The sequence below is a fragment of the Schistocerca nitens genome, chromosome 8 (genome assembly GCF_023898315.1).
Source record: "Schistocerca nitens isolate TAMUIC-IGC-003100 chromosome 8, iqSchNite1.1, whole genome shotgun sequence".
NCBI lineage: Eukaryota > Metazoa > Arthropoda > Insecta > Orthoptera > Acrididae > Schistocerca > Schistocerca nitens.
In genome coordinates this window covers 417,816,084-417,836,054 of record NC_064621.1, presented here as the reverse complement: position 1 = coordinate 417,836,054, position 19,971 = coordinate 417,816,084, and the positions used below count along the sequence as shown (strand labels likewise).

At 43.6% G+C, this 19,971-nt stretch overlaps 1 protein-coding gene across 2 annotated transcripts in view; it reads right to left on the bottom strand.

The window, feature by feature from the left end:
* The window catches only part of LOC126198574 (sialin-like), a 131,700-nt gene that overhangs the window by 3,368 nt on the left and 108,361 nt on the right, over positions 1-19,971 (bottom strand). For both annotated transcript variants that reach the window (XM_049935009.1, XM_049935008.1), the window contains exon 8: positions 8,109-8,350. In XM_049935009.1, the coding sequence (XP_049790966.1) occupies positions 8,109-8,350 (242 nt within the window). The remainder of the gene's footprint in view (positions 1-8,108; positions 8,351-19,971) is intronic.

The following is a 19,971-nucleotide window of genomic DNA, read 5'->3' as shown; positions in this document are numbered from 1 at the left end:
CTTTCAGTTGGTACAAGGTTAGCTGCAGATTGTTTTATTTGACTCGTCTTGATTATACTGATTCAGAAAGAGTCCGTTTCGGCGGAACTGTCATTTTCAAATGTTCATGTTGAGACTTTATAACTGTGCAGGGTCCGCAGCTCGTGGTCGTGTGGTAGCGTTCTCGCTTCCCGCGCCCGGGTTCCCGGGTTCGATTCCCGGCGGGGTCAGGGATTTTCTCTGCCTCGTGATGACTGGGTGTTGTGTGATGTCCTTAGGTTAGTTAGGTTTAAGTAGTTCTAAGTTCCAGGGGACTGATGACCATAGATGTTAAGTCCCATAGTGCTCAGAACCATTTGAACCATTTTTGAACTGTGCAGGGCGGCAGGTTCTTTGGCCTCCTCATACAATTATCAAGGGCCCTCAAACCAGCCTATCTTGCATTTCTGAAATATTAATCTGCATGCATTTCACTACACTATTACACTGTCACGCAAAGTAGGTAATCGAATGCTATGTACTGGCAGGTACATAATTGGGAGTAAGGTGCATGCATTTCCTTATTCTGCTCATTTCATCAGGAGACGAGAGGGAACTTTTGCTCTGTGAAGAGGCTAGCCGCTCACAATAGCACGAGGTGTGGGGGACATCCACTCATTGGGAACTGTGGACAGAGACCCGATTCTTGGCTGGCAGCTTTCTCTTTCGTTTCGGTGGAACCGTCATTTTCAAATGTTCATGTTGAGAGTTATAACTATGCAAGGCGGCAGGTCCTCACGTCTCTTCATACACTTATTAAGAGCCAGCAAACCAGCCTTTCTTACATTTCTAAAATTTCGGGTCTCAGGGGCCAAGGCGATGGAAGCTCGTATTTCTACAATGACTGGGGGCAGTTTTCTCGCGAAAGCCTCATGTACTGAGCAGGGATGTGCCAGCTTAGCGCCACAACTGTGCTGTTGTTAGGTATGTTTCAGAGAAATAATTGCTGAGCTCCGTGGGATAGCTGACAGAACAGCGCCCCAACTGTTACGCCAGCACACGTTTAAAGTCACCGTCGGGAATTGGCGGTAATGAACGGTACTGACGCGTAGTTGACGGAGTACGGTTGTGGGAGTCTCGAAGAATTTCTTGTAAGTCCATAATTGACGAAAGCTTTGTTTATTGGCGATGATTGGCCGAGTTCTACCAAAGCGGAGCGGTCTCTCTATGGACGCGGGGCGGAAGAGAATTGGGAGCTGGTTCCTGGCGGCCACAGTAGCCGGTCACGTACTTTGCCACCCTCGTTCCAGAGTAATTCAAGTCGCAGTTTCAACTGTCCAGCCACATGGAAAAAAGGTAATTTAATTCGCAGATTTAACTTTTCCAGCCACATGGAAAAACGCTTAGTTCTTTATTGCGTTCGCACTTCCGCGGTCTCAGAGGTCGAGCCCATCAGCAGATGGTGAAGCCAGCACAGCACGCCGCCTTGTGCCGTACTGTCGGCAACATACGCAGTTCCCTCCTGTAAGATTTCAGCTGATTTTTCGTCCGCCCAAAATTCGAAATGAGGTTCCTTAGCGGTGAAACCTGTAGAACCACTTAGCCTCCTTAGATGATTTCGTGGTACTGCATCTGATTACCCACTTGTTTATCGACATTAACATTCTACCTCTTCTATTTGACCTCTTTTCTCATAGGAGAAAAGCACACTAGATTTTTCGTAGTGTCGTTTGTACTAAGTTCTTGCAACACCTCTATCAAGTGAGGATTATTTACATATTTGGTTTAATTTAACATACATGTTTGTTACTTGTAGAAATTCTTGATCAATTTTGTGTTCTATTCAAATAAAGTAAATGTAATTGTAAACTTTTAGGACAACATTTATCTGCTAAACAGTCATACTCACCATAATCCTTTCCCATAATCATTTTGGAGGGGGAACTTTGATCAATTAATTTAATAAATAAAATATGAGAGAGGCTAGCCACCCCACGTAGGATTTATATCAGGGCAAACATAAGGTTGCGTTACACAACGTGTGCAGATTCAGTATAAACCCGCTTGGGTGTGATTTGCATAACATCGTGATTCTGCCCCTGACTTGGATATTATTTAAGGACCCCACGGTAGCAAACATGCGGCTAGTTTGCAGTTGTTATAGTATATTTACGTATATGTATTTTCTATGTAACAATACATCATACTGTACTTAAGTCTAGGTGCAATGACCCCCTAATGCATATTGGAGCGAGTTTAATAATACACTCCTGGAAATGGAAAAAAGAACACATTGACACCGGTGTGTCAGACCCACCATACTTGCTCCGGACACTGCGAGAGGGCTGTACAAGCAATGATCACACGCACGGCACAGCGGACACACCAGGAACCGCGGTGTTGGCCGTCGAATGGCGCTAGCTGCGCAGCATTTGTGCACCGCCGCCGTCAGTGTCAGCCAGTTTGCCGTGGCATACGGAGCTCCATCGCAGTCTTTAACACTGGTAGCATGCCGCGACAGCGTGGACGTGAACCGTATGTGCAGTTGACGGACTTTGAGCGAGGGCGTATAGTGGGCATGCGGGAGGCCGGGTAGACGTACCGCCGAATTGCTCAACACGTGGGGCGTGAGGTCTCCACAGTACATCGATGTTGTCGCCAGTGGTCGGCGGAAGGTGCACGTGCCCGTCGACCTGGGACCGGACCGCAGCGACGCACGGATGCACGCCAAGACCGTAGGATCCTACGCAGTGCCGTAGGGGACCGCACCGCCACTTCCCAGCAAATTAGGGACACTGTTGCTCCTGGGGTATCGGCGAGGACCATTCGCAACCGTCTCCGTGAAGCTGGGCTACGGTCCCGCACACCGTTAGGCCGTCTTCCGCTCACGCCCCAACATCGTGCAGCCCGCCTCCAGTGGTGTCGCGACAGGCGTGAATGGAGGGACGAATGGAGACGTGTCGTCTTCAGCGATGAGAGTCGCTTCTGCCTTGGTGCCAATGATGGTCGTATGCGTGTTTGGCGCCGTGCAGGTGAGCGCCACAATCAGGACTGCATACGACCGAGGCACACAGGGCCAACACCCGGCATCATGGTGTGGGGAGCGATCTCCTACACTGGCCGTACACCACTGGTGATCGTCGAGGGGACACTGAATAGTGCACGGTACATCCAAACCGTCATCGAACCCATCGTTCTACCATTCCTAGACCGGCAAGGGAACTTGCTGTTCCAACAGGACAATGCACGTCCGCATGTATCCCGTGCCACCCAACGTGCTCTAGAAGGTGTAAGTCAACTACCCTGGCCAGCAAGATCTCCGGATCTGTCCCCCATTGAGCATGTTTGGGACTGGATGAAGCGTCGTCTCACGCGGTCTGCACGTCCAGCACGAACGCTGGTCCAACTGAGGCGCCAGGTGGAAATGGCATGGCAAGCCGTTCCACAGGACTACATCCAGCATCTCTACGATCGTCTCCATGGGAGAATAGCAGCCTGCATTGCTACGAAAGGTGGATATACACTGTACTAGTGCCGACATTGTGCATGCTCTGTTGCCTGTGTCTATGTGCCTGTGGTTCTGTCAGTGTGATCATGTGGTGTATCTGACCCCAGGAATGTGTCAATAAAGTTTTCCCTTCCTGGGACAATGAATTCACGGTGTTCTTATTTCAATTTCCAGGAGTGTATGTCGTTATTATATATCACACAGTTTGTTTTGTATTGCACTTTTAGTGATTTTATACAGTACTTTCTGAATGTTGTTTGAACGTTTTCACTCATACGATGCTTTATATTTACAGAGAAATTATATGGAAGAAGTTCAAAAAATGGTTCAAATGGCTCTGAGCAGTATGGGACTTAACATCTGAGGTCATCAGTCCCCTAGAACTTAGAACTACTTAAACCTAACTAACCTAAGGACATCACACACATCCACGCCCGAGGCAGGATTCGAACCTGCGACCGTAGTGGTCGCGCGGTTCCAGACTGTAGCGCCTTGAACCGCTCGGCCACAGCGGCCGGCTGAAGAAGTTCAGGGACGGTCTTTGCGTTTCAGATACCGCAAATGTGAAGTTATGAAAAGTTTAAGATTATCTATTGTTTATTATTTGTTGCGTCATTTTTGCTTCTTTTTCTATTATTTCAAAAAAGTTTTCTAGGTAGTTTTTTTTATCTATATGTTCGTTAAGGATGTCGTTCGGATATTTTTTCGTATGTATGTAAATTTACAGTTCTTCTAAGATGTTCAGAGTATGACCTTTAGGAACTTTATGTAGAATTTTGCGAAGAAATGAGAATTTTTTCTGCCTTAAGAATTTGGATTTTCCGATGTAAGTTATAATTTCATTGACAACTTTCACGGTTTCTTGTATGTTCTTTACATCTGATACCAAAGTTTCTTCCTGACTGTCCAATGCATTGTTCTGTGCAGTCGTCGCAGGAAATTTTTTAAATGCTCGGATTACAAAAATATAGGTACCTCATTCTTGCCTGATCTTATTTTTGTTTGTCTGAAATGCAAATCATAAAGAAAAACTCAACCAAAAACTGTACGTAGCACATTTACAGTCAAGCAAAAGTGTAACACTATTAATTTTCGATTATACTACAACGTTCATACATAGATATGTTTGGCATACCAGTCGCAACCTATGCACAACATTCAAAAGGACATTTGACAAGTTAATCGTAAATCAGCACTGTAAACGGAAACTAACGACTGAAATTGTATCACCACTAAAGTTCTACATGTGTGTAAAAAATCTTACCAATACAGAATTCGCAAATGAAATAAAATTACTCAATACAGGACTAAAATACAGCTTGAAACCAGAGTTTTACAGCACATTTGTAAAACAACTCTACCTATAACAAAGCTAGCAACTGACATGGCAAATTTACCAGTACATGAGCAAAACAAGCTAACAGTAAAAGTAGCAAAAGTTAGAGAAACATAAATAAAAAATAGGAAAATCTACAACAAACAGATTTACATAACAAAATACTCTACTAAAGAAATAGTGAACTATTAACAGAAAATGCAATAGAAATGACATCAGACAAATCAGATTGTACAGTCATTATAAAAATAACGACTATATAGATAAAGCAATAATTTGTATCAGCCTGCCATCACACAAATACAGCACAAACCAACCAATAAATAAAATACACAAATAAAAAAGCAATTATGTAACGGAAAATTAGTCTTCAGTGACAGAACTGGAAAACGACCGACATGCAAACATAAAGTGCGGAGAAGTAGATGGGGAACATGACAAGCCAGTACAAGTGCAATCATAAGGGCAGTTAAATAAATAGAGAAACGAGAAACAGTCTATCATTATATCCATTATGGAATAGTAACACAACTGCTGTGATAAAATGTGCAATAACAGTGTTACTTGTCACAAAGACTAAATCCGTGCATACGGTATCATTCCAATTGCTATTCATTCCATGTTTCTCGAACTGATCTTCATTTTTCAGTACTTGAGCATTACGTTTTATCACGTGTGGTACAACACGAAGATAGATCTGAATTTTCGTTTCGTCATAATGTTGCGTGGATTACTGAAAAGCTGACATAGATGTGCAGTTCAAAGCAGTTATCAGCTGCTACTGATATTCGCGTGCTCTAAGAAGATTCTCGGCGAGGTGACTGGTGGGATTAGCCACGGCCTACTACAAGAATAAAGTTACTTAATGGAAGCCGTGGACTAGCTAAAGCAATAGAACTTGACTGATATCAACCAGAACTGACTGCTTTGTGCTCACTGCCGACTTAAGCCACGACACAGCTATTGATTTCTACCTCATCACGATGTCGAACTGCTGCTTGAGTGTTCAGGCCGAAGATTCTCATATTTCGTTTCTTGCCTACAATAACATGGCGGCCACGAAGCGTCGCTTGAACGCAGTTTCCGATTCTACGCTTACACGACCCTATGACATACAGTGGATCAGATTTCTGGAGAACAAAATGAATTCTTCAAAAACTAGTGCAGTTTCGCTGTATCATTTCAAAACTCAAGGGAGATCCGAAAACTATCAGACTGGCCAGAAAACTGTTCAGTTAAGCTTTGTCTATACTTTCTGCTGACGTGCAAAGCAGCGTGATGAAATGCAGCAGTAACTGATAAAATATATATTGTACTATCCAAAGTTTTAAATATACTGAGGTGACAGAAAGTCATAGGCTAGCGATATACACATATACAGGTGCGTATCGCATACACAAGGCAAGAAACGGCAATGAATTCGTGGAGATGTCACTTGTACGCAAGTGATTCAAGTGAAAAAGTTTTCGACTTGATTATGACCACACGACGGGAAAGTGTTAAGAGTTAGACGCATGGGTCATTCTATTTCGGAAATCGTTACGGAATTAAATATTCCGAGATCCACAGCGCCAAAAGTGTGCTGAGTGTACCAAATTTCAGGCATCACCTCCCACCCCGGCAGACGCAATGTTCGACGGTCATCACTTAACGAACGAGAGCAGCGGTGTTTGCGTACAGCTGTCAGTGCTAACAGAAGAGCAACACTGCGGGAAACAGCCGCAGAAATCAATACGGGACGTACAATGAACGTATCCTTTAGGAAAGGGCTATGGCCTCAGACGACCGACGTGAGTGCCGTTGCTAACAGCACGACATTGCCTGCAGCGCCTCTGCTGGGCCAGTGACCATATCTGTTGGACCCTAGGCGACAGAAAAAACGACATCTGGTCAAATGAATCCCGATTTCAATTTGTAATTGCTGATGGTAGGGATCGAGTGTGGCACAGACCTCGCGAAGCTATCGACCGAAGTTGTCAACAATGCACTGTGGTGGTGCCTCCATAATGGTATGGGCTGTGTTTAGGTCATCGGTCTACAACTGTTCGCGACTGGATTGAAGAACATTCCGGACAGTCAGAGCGAATGATTAGACACCCAGATCACTCGCAATGGAGCCGTTGGGAAATTTATGGGGCATAATGGAGGGGTCAGCTCATGCACAAAATCCTGCACCAGCAACACTTTCGCAATTACGTACAACTATACAGGCAGCATGGCTCAATATTTCTGCAGGGGACTTCCAACGACTTGTTGAGTCCATGTCACACAGAGTTTCCGCACTACGCCGGTCAAAAAGAGGTCCGGCAGGATATTAGGAGACATCCCGTGACTAACGTCACCTCAGTGTAGTGTATGTCTACATCCTGTAATAATGAGCGATGAACAGTCCTGACACCTATTAAACGATGCTAACACTGTTTGCTCAAACATGCCTCTGCTGATGATAAAAATTATGAATGAACCAAGAAAGTACTGATATTAAATTGTCCAATCCCCCTTACTTCTGAATCTAAGACGAAATACGTGTTTAAATTATTCACATATGAAATGATGTAATGCTTACCAGTATTTATGCTGTCTACGTCACAGAAACACGTACTGCATTGCAAATGCCGCAGTAAAATTTTCTCAGCATAATATTTAATATTGAGTTTTGAGGAAGATCATCAGCATTTCTGAATACTACGCATAGACAACTTGAACACATAAATGAGCAAGGCAACAAACTTCGGATTTGGGGAGTAGTGTTGCAAATATTTTTCAGTTTTCTGTAGATGCTCAGTAAGCATACGACTCACCCGAAATATTTCTGAATCACTAAGTTTTCAGTTGCTAATTGCAACAACAAACCCACATGAGATATTGTAAAATTTCGTAGCTTATGCGAAGGCAGGAATTATTTCGCTTGTGTGACCGCCTTCTGGTGAAGTATTGCAATATTTTGCTAAACTGATAGTTCCTTGCCTCAGACGCCGATACAGTAAGGCTACAGCCAGAAATAAATAAATAGTTCTTAATCACGTACAGACCGATAGTAATTTTTTGCCTGTCTACGACACGCCGGCCGATACGAACGAATGGAATTCACAGGCAGGATGATGTGCTATGCACAGAGACCAGAGTTCTTCATTGTGGTATTGTAGAGCTCAATGGAAACAACACTACGTTAAATGTGACTGTGTCTATGAAACAATAAGTGAAAAGTGGAAATAGCGATCGTTGAAATGTTATTTAACATGTTTTTATTAGATCCGTTTCTTGTCCACCGGTCTGTTCAGTACCAGGCACTTTGCAAGTACTTACCCGGCCTGATACAAAAGCGCTGGTGACTATCGGAGTGATGATCCCTGTGGAGTTGCCCAGAGTCAGATAAAGACCAGCTGCGCTTCCGTAGGCGCGAGGGAACAGATAGATGTGGTTGAGGTAGGAGCCGCCGTAAATGGCACAGCGGAACACCATGGTGAAGACGAACAGCGTGATGATGGCTGGCACGTCGCAGTCGATGAAGGTCAGCGCCAGGAAGCAGATCGCAGGCCCGATGCAAGCTGCCAACATTTCAAGCGCACGGTTGTACACTCTCATGTTATAACCCAATGCGATCGTCAACTTAAACTTAAATAATGCAAAGGACCATTAATCAGTCATTATGTTACATTTAATGACCTTAAGTGCGTTAGTCAAAAGTGATTAATTCAGAGCTAAATATAAGGAAATTAAATCCACTGTCTCACTCAAAAGCTATAGAGCTGTACTTATGTACTCGTTCTGCAACTTACTCAAACATGCAAGAACAAGGATCAAGAAAATTAATCAAACGTAATTTTCTGACGTGAAATATACACACATAAAAAAAAATTGCATCACCCAGAACTCCTGGAGATATACGTTGACTGTGGATATTATATCACACACAGTCCCTTTGACTATACTGAGATGTCACTAAACCCGCTCAAAGATGCAAATAACCATGCATGAGCAGCGCCTATTAGACGGAGGGGTCCGACAGCCGTTCAGTTCCAGCCATTCCACCAGGAACGATGTACACGGTTAGTGTTGTCTGTCGTTCAACTATACCTAGACGGTCAATACCGTGGTTCGATCGCGTGCGCATTGTCACTTTGTGCCAGGAAGGGTTCTCAACAAGGGAAGTATCCAGGCGTCTCGGAGTGAGCCAAAGCGATGTTGTCCGGACGTGGAGGAGATACAGAGAGACAGGAAATGTCGATGACACGCCTCGCTCAGGTCGCCCAAGGGCTACTACTGCAGTAGACGACCGTTACCTGCGGATTATGGCTCGGAGGAACCCTAACAGCAACGCCACCATGTTGAATAATGCTTTTCGTTCAGCCACAGGACGTCGTGTTACGACTCACACTGTGCGCAATAGGCTGCATGATGCGCAACTTAACTCCCGACGTCCATGGGGAGTTCCATCTTTGCAACTACGGCACAGATGGGCCAAACAACATGCCGAATGGACCGCTCGGGATTGGCATCACTTTCTCTTCAGCGATGAATGTCGCATATGGCTTCAGCCAGACAATCGTCGGAGACATGTTTGGAGGCAACCCGGTGAGGATGAACGCCTTAGACACACTCTCCAGCGAGTGCAGCAAGATGGAGGTTCTCTGCTGTTTTGGGGTGGCATTATGTGGGGTCGACGTACGCCGCTGGTGGTAATGGAAGGCGCGGTAACGGCTGTACCATACGTAAATGCTATCCTCCGACCGACAGTGCAACAATATCGCCAGCATATTGGCGAGGCATTCGTTTCATGGACGACAATTCGCGCCCCATCGTGCACCTCTTGTAATGACTTCCTTCAGGACAACGACATCGCTCGACTAGATTGGCCAGCTTGTTCTCCAACATGAACCCTATCGAACATGCCTGAGCTAGATTGAAAAGGGCTGTTTATGGAAGGCGTGACCCACCAACCACTCTGAGCGATCTACGCCGAATCGCCGTTGAGGAGTGGGACAAACTGTACCAACAGTGCCTTGATGAACTTGTGGATAGTATAACATCTCGAATACAGGCATGCATCAATGCAAGATGACATTATTCTGGGTATTAGAGGTTCCGGTGTGTACAGTAATCTGGACCACCACCTCTGAAGGTCTCACTATACGGTGGTACGACATGCAATGTGTGGTTTTCATGAGCAATAAAAAGGGCGGAAACGATGTTTATGTTGATCTCTATTCCAATTTTCTGTACAGGTTCCGGACCCTCGGAACCGAGGTGATGCAAACTTTTTTTGATGTGTGTAGTTGCCACACGTTTATAACGCCAATGTTGCTGAGTAATAGTTATGTATGCACCCAGAAATTCATTCACTTACTCAAACTGTAAATACACACTCACGTCACACAACCACGTCATAATAATTCCCTTTGATCCCTTCTGCATCATGGTTGCCAGTAGTCTGCGATATTATAGAACAAAGAAACATGGTGTTCAGAGCACGAAAAACAGCCAAAGTTGCAAATTTTACTTGTTGTATTTACTCGATGATTATTTTCGGACGGGAACCCATTTTAAAATCATGGTAACAATCAAAAATGCTGTTGCCGAAAACGCAAAAACCTTGTCAAAAAGTGAAAACGAACAGTTTCATCGCTTACAGGTGAGTTATCTGTATGCGCTGTAACTGTTCGTTTACACGTTTTTCACATGGCTTTTGCATTTTCGGAGATACCATCTATATGCACTGTAACTGCTCATTTAAGTAATTTTGACATTGTTATTCCATTATCGGAAATACTATTTTTGACTTTGTTACGATGATTTGAATATGGGTACGGGCCCAAAACTAGTCATCAAGTGAATAAAAAAGTGAAATTTGCGACTTTGACTAGTTTTTGTTTATACTGATTAACGGAAGTTGGCGACCTACAAGTATTCCAGCATGTTGGAAGTTCGTAAATGTGCCTTTGCCCGTATAGACGTTGTGAGGCTTGTTGTGTTTCGTTGATCGTCGTTTGTGGTCCCACTGTTTCTGTTTCATTCAAAGCAGCAGTGCCATTGGTAAAAATTTTAGTGAAATGTGCAAGCAGACATCACGTCCACATTAACACTAGCAATACTAAGAGGGGGGAGGGGGAGGTGTGCTTTATGCCCAACTTTTATCAATATTTTAAAGTAGCTGTGTACTTTATATTTTAATATTTAAAAAACGTTTTTCTAATAAATTCATGTACCATGTTCTATCACTGTTTTAAATTTTTTCACTTATAGTTAATTAAAAATCAAAGGCTCATTGAGGTGGTAGTAGATGTGAATTTTCACAATGAATGTCATATTGATCATTTTCAGTTTCATCACCCTACTTACTTATCAGTACATCTTCAGAAAGTAAGGTTTTGACAGGAGCCAACACCACTTCACGAAAATTTTATTTTTTACTTTTTTTTATCTTAAAGTACCCCCATATTGGTAATATATGTTATCAAAAATGCGTTGATATTGATAGGTTTAAAAGCACTTAGTGGGCGAAGTATTTGCCAGTGATGATGTTTTAACTGTTTAAAACGTAATATTTATCGCAATGAAAAAAAAGCGTTTCAGTAGTTGCATGCATGGTACCAGTATTAATACCACATGCGCACAAAGTTCGTAAATATTACGAGTATTTCTGAAGTATCACTCCAGTGAAGAGGGTTGGACGATTTCACATGTTTACGTCACTTGAAACTGTTCAAGTCAGTGCAGTTGCAATAGCATTCAAGGAAATGTTTGTAGAACAGAGCATACTATTCCGTTTAGACCAAATCATCCATGCTGCAAATACACTGTCAGCAACTGATGTCAAAGTACAGTTTCAAGCTCGAGTGACTGACAACCACTGTCAGATTATGGTGTTAGAATACTATTTTACTTCCGGATGCCTGTTGGTTGTGTCAACTATCATTGCCTTGTTTGTTTATCTGTGCAGTTTCCGTAGATAAGACTTAAAGACTTGATGGAAGTATGAAGCCATAATCACAATCAATATAAATATGACTTTAAAAATACTGGTAGGCTGCTGAAATGAAGGAGATCTAGATGGTAGTAAATCCTTTACTGTGCTGACGCTTTTTGAGCAAAGTCCATCAGCAGAGCGCCTAGTAAAAAAATACAAAGAAACGATATAAATAATAGTATATACAGCGACTTAGCATTTCAACTTGTTGAAATCGAGTAGAGCAACTAAACAAAACGAAATACATACCACTCCTTAGAAAAGAAGGTAGAGTGGATGCATAATGACGTCCGTACAAAACTGACAAACAACATTTGTTGTCTAATACAGTAAGTGACGTAGATCACTCAAAACCAAAACATGAAGTGAGACGGGCACACTACGGAGCCATAATCAAAGAACAGAGTACATAAGTTGAACGCCCTCTACATCGTATGATGCGTCGTAAGTTTAAGAAATAAAATCACTAAAAAACAATATTATGTTTTGTTATTCTTCATTACAATTATGAAAAATGACAACAAGTAAAAAGAGCCACCAGAAACTTTCTAGTTTCTTGTGAAACAAATAAAACACAGTTTTCAGAGGAAAACTTACGATAGTCCCACTAGAGTTGAAATGGCTCTGAGCACTATGGGACTTAACATCTGAGGTCATCAGTCCCCTAGAACGTAGAACTACTTAAACCTAACTAACCTAAGGACATCACACACATCCATGCCCGAGGCAGGATTCGAACCTGCGACCTTGGCGGTCGCGTGGTTCCAGACTGAAGTGCCTAGAACCGCTCGGCCACGCTGGCCGGCCCCACTAAAGTTTCTCACGATTGATTATAGCTGTGAATGCACGAAGTCTGAAGGTAACTTACAGGGAATTTTACAGTATTTAGGTTGCGGCCTTAATGCAAAGCAGTATAAAAGCAGTTGAAGGTTAACATATTGTTAAAAAAGTCCTTATTTAGTTTTCACTATCACATCATGGAAGAAATCGAATAACCGTTTACGACAGCTCGCTACCTGCTCATTTATCAAAAGATTCACATCCTCCTGATAGCTCACGTAAATTTCAATCTCCTCCGTACCTTTACCACCTCAGTGCAGGATAGACAAATCACCATTAATGCTTCTTAAGCAATGCTTGAAATCTCTTATACGGCCCCCTAATGCACTACGGTTACTAGCATATCCATGCTCACGATACGTAACCTGAAAATCCCTCCCAGTCTGTGCACTGTAATGTTGCGCACACGAGCCACTAATGACCTCGTAGACCCCCTACTGTGCTAAACTTACTAATCGCTGGATCCAAGCTATGTCGCCGTATTTTGCCAACTTCATTATTTGTCCGAAAACCCACCGTAACGTTGACTCTATGGAACGTATTAGCAATTTTATATGACACAGGACCATAGTAACAGAGTGAGATAAACTTTTTCATCGTTAGCTCTCCGCTTTTCCGCTTCATGTGGCCACGATTAAGGCCGCTGGCACCAATCAGAGAGGGCCAAAACGACACGTGCGAGGAAAGTGAGTTGGGCAGCTCATAGGAGCTCTGGTCCGCCGCAGGACCGAGGCCCACGAGAAAGACAGGTCATGGTGCGTACGTCACAGCACGTGACACTGCAGGTCTTACAAGTGCAGCAGCCGTGTCCGGCGCGGGCCAAGTGACTATTTCAGACGAATTTAATAATTCTTGACAGCGTTGTTAAATACATGCAAGTTCTCGATAGCACGTGAAAAAAATTAAGACCTCTACTGGGTACGTTTTCAGTTAAACATTTATTTCCTGTGGTCCCTGCACGAAGCCAAGCGTTCGCGAAGGGAGCGGGCACGCCAGTCCTCACGCCTTACTAAGCGTGAGCCCCTGGTCCCTGTTAAAACTGTTGCTGCCGGCAGGGGTGGCCGAGCGGTTCTAGGCGCTACAATTTGGAACCGCGCGACCGCTACGGTCGCAGGTTCGAATCCTGCCTCGGGCATGGATGCGTGTGATGTCCTTAGGTTAGTTAGGTTTAAGTAGTTCTAAGTTCTAGGGGACTGATGACCTCAGAAGTTAAGTCCCATAGTGCTCAGAGCCAAAACTGTTGCTGTTCATTGTAATCTCAGCCACCTCTTTGGTAACGGAATACCAGTATGTTGACACTTGGGACACGAATCTCGTCGTTTCAAACTGTATTTTGTGTCCCTTTTCCAAGCAATGCTCATCCATGGTCGACATGTCGAGCTCCCTTTGTTTAGTATGTTTCTTGTGCTCGGTATAACGCTCTGAAACTGTGCGAATTGTCCGACCTAAATAGATACTGCCACACTCGCAAGGGATACCATACAAGCCGGGCGCACGAAGAGCTATGTCGTCGTTAACACGTCGCAGCATATCTCATATCTTGGGGGCGGGTGGGAACACTTGTCTCAGTCCACGCCTCTGCAGTACACTTCGTAACTTGCTGCTCGTTGGCCCAGAGTATGGCTGAATTTTATTCGAATTGACGGGGTCCGAAAACCAGGAAGATTTTATTCAGGCTTGGAAACGATGTAAGTTACAGTCTTTACGTATTCTGATGAACACTTTAAACGTGGAAATCACGCTGTGATACTTGATATAAACATTGTGTGTGTTTCTGTTTCCTTCCCCCCTAAAACGGTGCATATTGTGGTTCGCTTTCGTGTATAGTCTCATATAGGCCTAGGAAGAAATATCACCTGCCTGCTTAGTATGATGTTTTTAGCAGTGCACAGGTGTTTTGTACAATTATGGGACAATTTGCGTGTGGAAATACTGCAAGTTACATCATTTCCATAGTGTACGTACATATTTTACATGTGAAACTAACAATAAAGTTCTGATGTATTTTTCTCATACAGATTTAGCACTTACAAATACAATAAATAATACACATCCTTTAGATACTTGAACATGAAGCCAGTATACACAATATAGAGGAAAGTTAAACGCTCTGATAAACTGTAACATGGCTGTGTGATATCTGATTATTTTTCTGCTTATTTTTTGGCTATTTTTAAGGGGAGTACTTGGCTTGTTAACTCGGGAAAAAGGCTTCACATTTTCTTGCTGGAAACAGGTCAGCCACAGAGGCTCTTGAGAAAGGATTTTGGTCCCCAGGGCACTGTAGTTTGCAGAGGTCGGCTACTGTGAGCTCCTGCACCCGACTTTGTCGACAAATGCTTTTTTCTCCTTTCAATGCAGTCTGCCGTTAAGCCATTGGATATCTGTAGTGTGTCACTGAGTGTGACGACTTCACCTCACTGTACGCAGATCTAAGAACAGACCACTGCAACTCTGCTCGGGGACGGAAACAAAAATCATAATGTTCCATTCCACATTCATTTTGTTATCCAATCAAACGTGTCTTATTCGCCACAGTGCTTTGGCGTGGAGGGATCGACCAAAGAGTGAAACATCGCTAGCAGCTGATACCAGTCTTTTGCATATTAAGATACGATCTGGAAGCCACGAACAGGCCAACGACTTGCGTGATAAGAAATCACTCTCATTCTGCCTACGGCCTTGTCAAAGAGGGCACAGGGCTGGACAGAGGTTTAGAGCACTCTAGCCTTTGTGGTGGGAAACTGCCCCTTAAGGCGGAAGAAGTAGCAATGAAAAATGGCATTAAGATGCAGAAGGCAATGGAAACCACTGCATTAAAGACACTTAACGTGTATATACAGGACATATGGCCTGTAATTGAAAGAGTGCCATGATGATCTCTCCGTTGGAAAAAGCTTCAGGACTAGTCTCCTATTCGGATATCCTTGACGGTGCCAAGGGGTAGGTGACCATAAGAAAAAGGTTGAGTAACCAATGAAAGAACAATGTTCTACGAGTCGGGGTGTTGGATGTCAGAAGCTTGAACGTGGCGGGGAAGATAGAAAATCTGAAAATGGAAATGCAGAGGCTCAATGTAGGTATAACGGGGATCAGTGAAGTGAAATAGAAATTAAGACAAGGATTTCTGATCAATGACTATAGGGTAACATCAGCAGTAGCAGAAAATTGTATAATGGGAGAGGGTGAGTTACTGTGAACAGTTCAGTGGTAGAGTTGTTCGCATCAGAATCAATAGCAAACCAACACCGATAACAATAGTTCAGGTATACATGCCGCTGTCGCAAGCTAAAGGTGAAGAGATAAAGAAAGTATATGAGGGTATTGAGCGGATAATTCAGTAAGTAAAGGGAGACGAAAACCTAACAGTCATGGAGGACTGAAATGCAGTTGTAGGGGAAGGAGGAGAAGAAGGGGTTACGGGACAATATGGGCATGGTAATTGGAGTGAGGCAGGAGATGGACTAACTGAGTTGAACAATACATTTCAGTTAGTAATAACGAATACTCTGTTCAAAAATCACAATAGGAGGAGGCATACTTGATAAAGGCCGGGAGATTCGAGAGGATTTCAGTTAGATTACGTCATGATCAGGCAGAGATTTCGAAATCAGGTACTGGATTGTAAGGTGTACTCAGGAGCAGATATAGACTCAGATCACAATGTAGTAGTGATGAAGAGTACGCTGAAGTTCAAGAGAACGACCAGGAAAAATATATGCACGAAAAAGTAGTTCCAGAAGTACTAAGGAATGAAGAGATATGATGGAAGTTCTCTGACGCTGTAGATACTGCAATAAGGAATAGCTTAGTAGGCAGATCAGTTGAAGAGGAATGGACATCTCTAAAATAGGCGGTCATAGAAGCTGGAAAGAAAAATACAGGTACAAAGAAGATTCCTGCAAAGAAACCACTGGTAACAGAAGAAATCCTTGAGCTGATCGACGAAAGAAGGAAGTACGAAATGTTCAGGGAAATTCAAGAAAACAGAAATACAAGTCACTTAGGGACGAAAGAAATAGAAAGTGCAGGGAAGCTAAGGCGAAGTGACTACAGGAAAAATGTGAAGATATCGAAAAAGAAATGACTGTCGGAAAGCCTGACTCAACATATAGAAAAGTCAAAACAACCTTCGATGAAATTAACAGCATGGGTGGTACAACATATAGAAAAGTCAAAACAACCTTCGATGAAATTAACAGCATGGGTGGTAACATTAAGAATGCACTTGAGCTGTGGCCCAGGTTCGCCACAAATGGTTCAAATGGCTCTGAGCACTATGGGACTTAACATCTGAAGTCATCAGTTCCCTAGAACTTAGAAATACTTAAACATAACTAACCTAAGGACATCACACACATCCATGCCCGAGGCAGGATTCGAACCTACGACCGTAGCGGTCGCGCGGTTCCAGACTGAAGCGCCTAGAACCGCTCGGCAACAGCGGCCGGCGGTTCGCCACAGCCGCGCTACTGAGGCGCAATCTGGATAGCAGCAGTGACAGACGTACGATTATAGCTCTTTGTCCTAAAGTATCTCACACGTGTAATCAGATTTAACTCTATTGAACGCGCTGGGCTCTCCACTTTGCTTGATGTGCTCATGTTGGAGATCAAACCATGTGTTTTTGGGGAATTATCGTAAGTCAGATGTGCCTGGGTACACTTTGTAAGTGTACTGATATCGATCCTGTAATTTATGTATCGAATCTACCTTTTCTTATCTATGCCAGGTTCAGGCTGTACAGATGCCCCATATTACGAGAGACTTGTGGTTTTGGCGCCTGCCAATTTTGGCGCACGAGAATTGGTCAGTCTTTTCTGAGCATACATGCAGGGCAGGTAATAGGTTTACATAGTTTCCACGGTTGCGTGTCAAAATGAGCAAGTTTTGTGAGAACATTAATATTTGTTGATTAACGTCAGTCATATACAAATTGGGACAAGACGTAATATTTAGTCAATCCAGCTTGGGTCAGGATACCAAGCAGTTCGGACGCTAGCATGAATTGCGGAGAAGGACGCGGAAGTGTAACAATCATGGATTAAGAGTAATTTGATTTGATGAACGAATATTCATTACTACGGCGAGCGTATCGAACATCAGAGCAATGGCTATTTCATTCGTGTGAGTGGAACTGTGAGATGAATGAGAGTTAGGTAACTCACGGACATTTTCCTTCGCAATTACAGCGCAAAATGTTGAATGTTCATTTAAACTGTGACTAATTTCAACAGACCTCCTCATGATTTGAATTTGTAAGGAATGATGTTCAGGAAGTGTAGGAGTTACATAGGGCCCGTGTCACTAGGCATACAGTTAGAAATGTTCATATTTGTGATGCTTCTACTTTGGATGTAAGTCTGTCCTCCAGTGCTGTCCTTAAAATGCAATCCAATGCTTAAGTTACGACAGCACGCGAATCAAAACAAACTTTTAATAACGTCACTAGAGCAGGCTTACGATATGGACCATGAACAGAGTGCACATGCCAATGCAGGATAACAGCCGTATAAACCGCAGCTGCCACAGTGCCACTGGGAAATGCAGTTAGTGTTCTATATGTACTTAACGTGATGTTGATTAAGACGAGAAGATCGGCTTTATCATTTCGGGCACTTTTCACATAGCTAAACCGGGTCTTATCTGTTAACACGGCGCTACATCCACTTTTCCTGGTTCCACTCACAATGACGTGTCCCTATAGCCAAGCCGCGTTGTCGGAATGTTAAATGTGATCGCGTCGTTGCTTGCGAGAGGGAAGGGAATTAGCTGACTTCAGTCCTTAGAATCCCAAATACACTGGCAGGAAGAAAGTCACAACGCCAAGAAGGAGTCATACGGTATAAACAAAAGTTGGTAGGCGTGTTTTTACATCTGAAAGGTGATGTCTATTGAAATTTCGTGCCAGTCGCCTAAGAGTGACGCTAGTGGCAAATCAGGTTTGCTTTAAATACGCGCTGTAACGATTGTGAGCGCTAGTTACTTTTGAGCCTGGACGTGGTGAGTTTTTGTTAGTCAAGAATACATTTAAGGCAACAAAGACGTCATTATAGACACGTCACTGAGTTTGAATGGGGTCGTTTAATAGAGCTACGAGAAGCTGGATGTTCCTCCTGCGATACTGCAGAAATATTTGTCAGGACTGTAGCCACTGTACACGATTGCTGACAGCGGTGGTCAGGAGGATATATGGTCACAAGAAGACCGGTCTCTGGACGGCCACATGGCAGTACCAAGAGGGAATACCATGGTGTTCGGCGTTTGGCTCTGGCTCATCGTCCTATATCTGCAGCAGCAGTTTGAGCAGCAGGTGGGGCCACAGTGAGACGACGAATTGTTACAAATCGGTTAGTTCAAGGACAACTGCGAGCAAGACGTCTGGTGGCGTCCATTCCAGTGAGCCCAATCCGCCGCCATTTGTGACTTCAGTGGTGTCAAGCGAGAGTTCACGAAAGGGTAGGGCGGAGGGCTCTTGTGTTTGCTAATTGAAGCTGGTTCTGCCTCATTGCCAGTGATGGCCGTATGGGGTTAAAAGGAGAACAATTGAGGGCCTGCAACCAACCTATTTGCGTGCTAGACACACCGGACCGGCTGCACCTGGAGTTATGGTCTGGGGTGCGATTTCGTATGACAGCAGGAGCACTCTCGTGATTATCCTACGCACACTGTCTGAAAATACATGCGTCAGTCTGATGATTCGACCTGTTGCGCTGCCATTCATGAAAAACATTCCATGGGGAGTTTTCCAAAAGAATGAGCTCGTCCACATACCGCTGTTGTAATCCCACATGCTCTACAGAGTGTCGACGTGTTGCCTTGGCCTACTCGATCACCATATCTGTCTACATTCCAGCACATATGGGATATCATCAGATGACAACTCCAGCGTCATCCACAAACAACATTAACCGTTCCTCTATTGACCAACCATGAGCAACAGGCTTCGAACTCCGTCCCAAACATTGACACCCGGCGCCACTGCAACACAATGCGTCACGTGCGCAAATTTTCATTCAAAATTCTGGCGGTTCCACGGGTTATTAATGTACGAGCATTTCACATTTGCAGTGGCTTAACTCACATTAACCAGTGATCTTCCAGTCTTAATCGCTTAAATACATTCCCTATATAAATGTACTCGTATTCCCGAAATTTCATTACTCTACATTAATTATTTTTTAGTGGTGCGATTTTTTCCGTCAGTGTATTTAAATAATAATTGGCTTTCAGTAAGATGAAAAATTCACATAGAGTGTGATTTGAACCGAGCAGTATCGCCCTGCTAATGTGTTCCAGCATACTTTTCTGTTTTTCTAATCAGATGACAAAAAGTCGTATACAACAGAATACAATTATTAT